General features: G+C 35.9%; 1 protein-coding gene across 1 annotated transcript; it reads right to left on the bottom strand.

Moving 5' to 3' along the window:
- Positions 1-5571: 5571 nt before the first annotated feature.
- Positions 5572-8532, bottom strand: LOC103839636 (pollen-specific protein-like At4g18596). The gene is made up of 2 exons (XM_009116137.3): positions 8255-8532; positions 5572-6071 (listed from the first exon to the last, which is right to left on the bottom strand). Exons 1-2 carry the CDS (start codon positions 8430-8432, stop codon positions 5725-5727), a joined length of 525 nt encoding a protein of 174 aa, XP_009114385.1. The 5' UTR covers positions 8433-8532; the 3' UTR covers positions 5572-5724.
- Between the last annotated feature and the right edge of the window lie 80 nt (positions 8533-8612).

Here is an 8612-nt window from a genome sequence, read left to right as displayed (position 1 = left end):
TGGCATGGCTACAAAACAATCTCTTCCAAAGGCGAAGCTATTGGATGACTCCTGATGCTCAACGCTTCTCTCCAACAGTCCGATCTATGCTAAGGCTAAAGGAGGATTTGAAAAACCTAACGAGAGGCAAAATAGGTAATGGAAGATCAGCATCATTTTGGTTTGACTCTTGGACAGATCATGGTCCATTGATAAATTTTCTAGGACAGCGTGCTCCTTCTCTTCTCAGGCTGCCTTTGAAGACTAAAGTCGCTGATGCAGCTATCTCTACTGGCTGGTGTCTACCCAGAGCCGGGCCTAGGCTTTTCAAGGCCACAAGCCCAAACAGAAAAATGGCTGGAAAAAAAGACTTTGCACACAACAGTATTCGAACCCAGGTCTCCCTCAAAAACTCTGGTACATGATGACCACTAGACTATAGACAGTTTTAACAAAAATGTGGCCGGTTAATTACTTAATAAAATAGCGGCCGGAAGCATGGGCTTCTTTCACTTGGGCCCAGGGCCGGCTCTGTGTCTACCAGGTGCTAGATCAGAGAATATCCTCTCTCTACATGTTACTCTCTCATCAATCCAGCGTCCCACTGATGATGCAGGTGATGATGTTTTCTTGTGGTATAGTTCTCCTGGTCACTTTAAGGATCAGTTCTCCTCCAAAGCAACGTGGTTGTGGCGCACGGTCTCATGGTGTAAACTTGTCTGGTTAAAACAGGAAATCCGTCGGTGCTCATTCATTTCTTGGAAGACTTGGCTAACGAGACTTGCAACTAGAGACATTAATGGATATACATTATGTTAATAGTTTCCTATTCTTTAGGTGTATAGAGTTATCGTTATCTTCTCCTATGTAGAGAAGGATATTCTAGTTTGTATATAAACACAGCCTGATTAATGAATAAGATCACGCTTTCATAATATATTTCATGGTATCAGAGCTAAGATCTCATAAACTCTGACCTAATTTTTCTTTTCCGCATACTACTAAATCAATCCTATGGCTGACGATAATACATCATCATCAATCAATCCTTCTACTACTACTACTACGACAACAGCAGCGGCAACTCATGCTTCATCGCCTTACTATCTACACCCATCGGATAATCCAGGGTCTTTGATTACTTCGGTTTCGCTCACAAGCGACAACTATTCAGAATGGTCTACAGAACTCCGGAACTCGCTTCAAGCTAAACATAAATTTGGTTTTATTGATGGGACTATACCAAAACCAGAGTCCGAACCAGATCTTTCTAGATGGCTAGCGGAAAACTCTATGATCGTTGGCTGGATCCGTACATTAATTGATGCAAAGGTCCGATTGACTGTTACCTATGTTCCTGAAGCACACAAACTTTGGGAAACTCTCCGTTTTCGTTTCTCGGTTAAAAACGGGACTCGTATGCATCAACTACAGGACGCCATCACCAACTGCAGACAAGATGGACAATCAGTTCTTGAGTATTATGGGATATAGAGTTATTGTTATCTTTATCTTCTCCTATGTAGAGAAGGATATTCTAGTTTGTATATAAACACAACATGATGAATGAATAAGATCACGCTTTCATAATAGATTTCAGACATGCTTGGGGTCTTAATGTCGCTGACCAATGTGTTCTTTGCTCAACTGGAATTGAATCTCACTCTCACTTGTTCTTCCAATGTGTCTCTAGGAACATTTGGTCTAGGTTCCTTCGGGTTCCTCCTGCTGACCTTGCCTCATTTCTAGCTTCGTTTAATAGACACCGCGCTGCCCCTATACGCTCCATTTGAGTGGTGTTTCAGTTGTGCATGTGATCATCTAGCATTTATGGCGAGAGCAGAATGCTATGATTTTCAAAGGCGTTTCTACATCAGAGAGGCAGGGTTCTTTGAAAGTTGAAAGTCTCATTTAATAATTAAAAAAATAATATAAGTTGAAAGTCTCATTTAATAAGTATCAAAAATAAAAGATATATAAATATATGTATCATTTTAAATTAAACTATATGCCATATAAAAAAATAATATAAGTTGAATGTTATGACATGATACAAATAATTAAAAAAATAATATAAGTTGAAAGTCTCATTTAATAAGTATCAAAAATAAAAGATATATAAATATATGTATCATTTTAAATTAAACTCTATGCCATATAAAAATACATAAATATCTTAATTTTAAAATTTACTTTGAACATTTTTGTGATAAAAAATTTGAAAAAATATTGACAACTTAATTTCTTACAATATTATAAATTACTTAAACCATTAATCCCACAGTGAAAATTTTGTTATCACTAATTTAGACTTTTTTGTATAACAGATACAAATGATAAAAAACAAATATGAGCAAAAAACATCATCTAATAAATATTAATATTAAAATATACCATATATATGTTATTATCATTTAAATTTAATTATATATCATATCAAATAGAAAAAATATTTTTTGATTTATAAAATTTATTTATATGTTCGCACCAATTTAATTATATAAGTAGTAGATAATGACTTTTTAATTATTCAATATATATTTATTATTTTATTATATGTTATAAACATATAATATATAAAATAATTTTTATATATAATGTTCATCCCGTACAAGGAGCAGGTCTTAACCTAGTATATATATTATTTTAAAGGGAAAACTGCAAAAAAAAAAAACCCAAACTTTCAAATCTAATCCAATAAAAGCTCCAGCTCATTAGTGAGCTATTTAAATCTCAAATTGTTTAAACTTTTCCATTATAAATCATAAACTTTATTTGACCGGGGCCAATATAAACACCTCAAAAGCCAACAGTTATAAACATGTTAACACCGTTACCTAATAAAACTATGTCGTTTTTGCCTAACATAAACTCCCCTCAATGGCATGATCAATGAGTGGAGCTCTGTTTACAGTCAATGGCATGATCATTAGAAACTCTTCAATATCTTTCTCTCGTCTCTGTAGTTCTTGTCATTTTTACCAATTTCTTTTAGTATGTAATGAAATGTTAAACTTGAAGATAAACGATTCCCTTTGCTTCAATATTCATATCACAGATAAGCTTGAGCTATATATATATATATTTCAGCTCTTGCGACAAAATACATTAAGCAGAAAGATTCTTTTCCTCAACCTAAAAAACTGAAATATATAAAGGATACCATCCTCAACCTAAAAAACTGAAATATATAAAGGATACCAAGTACTCCTACCAAGTTATTATATCCAAATAGCACGTTGAATTGATGGACTATATGCATAGGTGGTCAACACTATCAGCTCGTCTACTATATGTATAGGTGGTCAACACTATATGTATAGATGATAACTAAATAAAAACCATTGGATTATTCATATCCGCAAGACTTGTAAAGAATGACATCGACCTGTACTGCGTCTTGATCTTCTTGATTTCTCCACACTTTTAGCCACACTTTCCAATCAATAGAACTTAGCATCAGTTGCATAACTTGCATCTAATGTGTTGTTTTTGTTTAGTCCTGATGTGTTGATGCTGACCTCTCTACTCTTGCCCCCTTCAACAAGAAATTCTAAACCCTAATCCAGTTTACGCGAGTGACTTCTATCAGAAGCTTCGAACTCCTGATACATTATTTTCGTCTCAACCACAAGCCGAGAGAAGCCGACAGCACAACCTAAACAAACAACGAAACTGCATCTTTCAAGTTTTTGGACGCAAGACCTGATGGTTGTTTAATACCTCTGTCGGAGAGTTTGGACTTAGAATCACTTGTGTCGACGCCAAAGTCATCTTCACTAAATAATAGCATCGACGCATAAACCAATTCAAGTAGTATATATCTTCGGTTTTAGTTTCCAGGAAAATTTCATGTCGCCAACATAACTGAGTAGAAAGATTGTAGTTTTCGTTTAGGAATTTCGGAGAATAAGGTGTGGCAATTGGGGATTTAAAGGGAGTTTATATTAGGCGAAAACGATATAGTTTTATTAGGTAACGGTGTTAACATATTTTTAACTGTTGACTTTTGAGGTGTTTAAATTGGTTCGGTCAAACAAAGTTTGTGATTTAAATGAGAAAGGTTAAACAATTTGAGATTTAAATAGTTCACTAATGAGTTGGAGCTCTTATTGGCTTATATTCGAAAGTTGGGGATTTTTTTTGGCAGTTTTCCCTTATTTTAAAGGCTTCACTGCACTTCTTATAAAAACTACTTAATTTTTAAATTTACAAATAAAATTTAAAACAAAACTCGTGTGAGCATGCGGATCCGACTCTTGTAAAATAATTAAATTGAGTTTTATCAACTAATTTTAATTGAAAAGCATAGAATATTTTCCGCATGTTTCTGATCTTTTGTTGTCTCTGTTTATTGCAGCCAGAGACGCGAAAAAAGTCGATGCTCGCAAATGAGACAAGTGTCACCCTCAGACAAAAAAGAACTGCCTACTATAGTACTTGAAAGAAGAAGAGACTCCTCGGATGGCTGTCTTTACTTTGTTCATTCAGAAAAAAACTTTGTCTATTTACTCGGTATTGTGTGAATCTTTATACATTTGAAAGTTATTACTTATTAGCAATCCGGTTGAAAAACCATAAACAACTTCAGCGTGACTTGCTTACATTTTTTTTACTTGTTTACATCGGTACAAATAACACAAAGTTTATAAGAAGTAATGCTAACACGAAATAGATATTAACTTTATTTGGAAGAAACAAACGACAAAATATCATTTCTTCAGATCAATGTGTCAGATACCAATTAATCACATTTCAACACATACCTTTCGATTCATAAGAAGAATCAGAGTTTATGCAACATTATTCCAAAGCCCCAACGGTATTGCAAGGTGTGAGGTACGGGGAAACTCAGTCATTTAAATTGGAAATGCTCCCAGCTTCGGTTTAAAACGGAGTATCATGATCCAGAAACATGGCTCTGTCGCCGAGGTCCTCGGCAACGGAAGAGTCAGAAGCAATGCCACGGACGGAGAAATTTGAGAAACGGAGCCACATACACTGCTTCCTCTGATTCGATGAGTTTAATTAAGGGATGCTATAACGCCAAAGCTACTAAAGTGTTTATTGTATCTTGCAACCATTTACTGCATTTGGTCTGAGCGGAATAAGCTACTCCATGACTATATCTCCACATGGCCGAGCATCATCTTCGAGCAGCTAGACCGTTTCATCAGGAAACTATTTTGTCCAAGAGAAATCAAAAACTGAGTTTTCAGCCTAGCTAATGCAACATTGGCTTGTTAATGAGTAAACTAGTTTTTAAAATTCCTATGCCTTACCGAAGAGTTTATAACTTGTTACAAACACTTCCAAATTTCAATAAAATTCACATATTTGACCCAAAAATGACAATATCAGTTTTAATAAGGTTTCAGAAAAACAAATCATTTCCTTTGTGTATCAAATTCAGATTTTAATTAGGTTTCAGTCTTTCAGATCAATCATTACCCTTCTAATGATTTGTTGACTTGTGTTGTAATTGATAATTTCTCCAGCATTGATAAGTTAACTCTTGTTTTTTCTTTCAAAGTTAACTCTTTTTTTTTTCTTTTTATAGAACAACAAAGTATGACTCACATGCAATTCAAATTAATCAAAAACAAAAACCGCAAGATTAACATCAATAATTACTAGTGGTATTAATTCATAATGATAAATAATTGATAAACTTGACGGAAAACCCTTCAAATTGAAGCAAATAGAAATAAAATCTCTCACGTCATATATTCTTTCTTTCTTCGCTTAGAAAGTAACGTCAGGGACAATACCGAGCTCCTTGAAAGCAGCGGGACAGTCAGCTGACGGTGTCTTAACCATGAAACCGAGAGGGTTAACGATACGTGTCTCGTGAGAGACGATACCGTCATTTGCCGTTAGACTGATCTTAGCGGCGTTACGTAAGTATGCCTCTTCGCTGACGTCGCTGCAACCACTGTCTGGTGATTGCACCAAAACGAGCTCGCAAACTTCTTCTTCGTGGTCGCCAGTTACTTCCATCATGTAGCTTCCCGTTTTGTCGGTAACGGCTTCTTTGGTCAACGCTAGGGTTCCGTTTGTTCTGCTCCTGCACTCCAACTTCACTTTCGCTCCTTCACAAATACGAACTCATGTTAGCCCAATTGTGTGTATATATATTGTCGCTATTTGGAGTCTAAGGATACGTATTATAACCTTTTTTTTTATTTAAGTAAAACATGATATGATTTGGAGTTTGTCAATGGTTGAATCGTTTGCATGTCTAGTTGATATTAACTTTACAAACTGATGTTGGAGATATATATTTGAAACAATGAATAGTCTAAAGACTAAAATAAAGTTGTGGTTCGATTCTGAATCGATGTTGTGCATCAGCTGACTAGGGCTGAATAGCACTTAAATCAAACTAACTACTACTTAATTGTTTGAACATATTTGATTTTAAACATACATCCCCGAGTTGTGATATATGGAAAGGTTTAAAAGGATTGATTTGACTATATATGTCACCAAAGTTGACTTACCTTTTCTGTCACATATCCGTTTAGAACTCTAGAGTTAAGCGTGTTTGGGCTGGAGTAGTAAAAGGATGGATGACCTATCGGGAAGTGATTCGCAATACCGTGCGAGTAAGGCCAAAGCACGGAAAAATGTTGGATGGTGATTGCAGGGTTAGTAAACAAGACTTTCGGGCTTGGAAAAATTAACGCACTGCTCGTCAGACAGGATGAGGCCCACAGGCTGAGAGAGCGGGGGTGGATGGCCCATTAGCCGTGAGCGGTCGGGGAGTTATAAGTGGTATCAGAACTGGTTAGCCATCTAGCTCGGTTCTGACCCGAGAGGCATCTTGATACCTGTCGGGACACAACGAGGACGTTGCGTTCTTTGAGAGGGGGTGAATTGTAACATCCCAAGTTGTAATATATGGAAAGGTTTAAAAGGATTGATTTGGCTACCTATGTCACCAAATTTACTTACCTTTTCCGCCACATATCCGTTTAAAACTCCAGAGTTAAGCGTGTTTGGGCTGGAGTAGTAAAATGATGGATGACTTATCGGGAAGTGATTCGCGATGCCGTAGGAAGTGATTCGCGATACCGTGCGAGTGAGGCTAAAACACGGAGAAAACTTAGGTGGTGATTGCAAGGTTAGTACACAAGATTTTGGAGTCTTCGAAAAAATAACGCACTGCTCGTCAGATGGGATGGACCCACGACGTGAATGGCCCATTAGCCGTGGGAGCATTATACTTTGGCCCGGTAATTAATTACTCTAGTGATATTGGTCAATTGCCTTTCATTTGGATTTAAAAATCTATATAGTATTGTAGGGGTGGGCGTTCGGGTACCCGTTCGGGTTCGGATCGGGTATTTCGGATTTTCGGGTATTTCGGTATAGAGGTGTAGAACCCATTCGGGTATTTCTATATTTCGGGTCGGGTTCGGGTATTTTTAGTTCGGATTCGGTTATTTCGGATCGGGTTCGGATATTTAGATTTTGAAAAAAAAAATTAATATTTTTATTTCTCAAGTTTCTAGTATTTAAAAATATAACTTTCAGTTAACTAATTTTTTATTTTTAATAGATTGAATGGTTAATAGATTTGGACATAACATTTTAAAACTAAAAAGACATTAATTTAGTTATTTTTAAAAAAAAGTTGGATGTAACTTTTTGTTAATTTTTGAAATAAAAAACTTGACATGCATTTTAAGTGAGTAGCAAATCATTTTTTCCGTAATTGTATGTACATCTTATGAACTTAAAGTATGTGTAGTATCAATATAAATATTTTATATAAAATGAGAGATGTAAACTAGAAATATAAGGTTAATTATATGTATGTTCGGTTATCTTCGGATATCCATTCGGGTTCGGGTATTACCCGTTCGGGTTCGGGTATCCAATCTCTCCTTATTCAATACCCGTTCGGGTATTTTGCTACTTCGGTTCGGATTTCGGTTCGGGTTTTTCGGATCGGGTTCGGGTGCCACTTCGGATATCGGGTAAAGTGCCCACCCCTATAGTATTGCATGACGCTGCATGGATTCTCTTAACATGCAAGATAGAGTGCGCGCAAACGTAATCTTCTCAAACTATTTCGTTATGCAAGTTTAAAAAAAAAACTATTTCGTTCTGCAATTGTTATCAAACGACTTGTTTTCTTCTTTTTGTGACTGTTATCAAACGAGTTTTGATGTGTTAATTTTTTTCTGTTGACTATTCTGGCTACAATGTATTCACGTCACAAATTCATAACTTTTTATTAAAATACTTTATTATTAATTTAATATACCTTCAAGGAATTTGCTGAGACGGGTAACGAATTGGACACGGCAAGTGTCACAATAAACTGATCCCTGAATCTGAAAACGGTCAAAATCATCAGCATCGGCGGCGGAAAATCCGGCGAGAGAGGACAAACACACGACGGAGACGACAAAGAAAGAGTAGAAGAAGGCTTTCGACGCCATTTTTGTTTTTGTTTGGTGGTCTTCTCTTCTTTTGGGTATCTCTTTATGATAGGTTAGCTTCAAACAATAAATTGAGATATGTTTGAGAAGAGGACAACTATTCTGGTGAAGCACCAAGTTTGTTTTATATTAGAAACCCGATTGTTATTTTTAGACTGAAACTAAATTTTAAATCATTGG

The sequence above is a fragment of the Brassica rapa genome, chromosome A09 (assembly GCF_000309985.2).
Source record: "Brassica rapa cultivar Chiifu-401-42 chromosome A09, CAAS_Brap_v3.01, whole genome shotgun sequence".
NCBI lineage: Eukaryota > Viridiplantae > Streptophyta > Magnoliopsida > Brassicales > Brassicaceae > Brassica > Brassica rapa.
The sequence above is the reverse complement of the archived record's forward strand: the minus strand, read 5'-3'. Positions and strand labels throughout refer to the sequence as shown.

What these genes read in the sequence shown, in the direction of transcription:
- LOC103839636 (XM_009116137.3), bottom strand. Translation starts at nt 8,432, where the DNA reads ATGGCGTCGAAAGCCTTCTTCTACTCTTTCTTTGTCGTCTCCGTCGTG. An exon ending in TCTCAGCAAATTCCTTGAAG is followed by an intron (nt 6,072 to 8,254) that starts GTATATTAAATT and finishes GTATTTGTGAAG; the next exon opens with GAGCGAAAGTGAAGTTGGAG.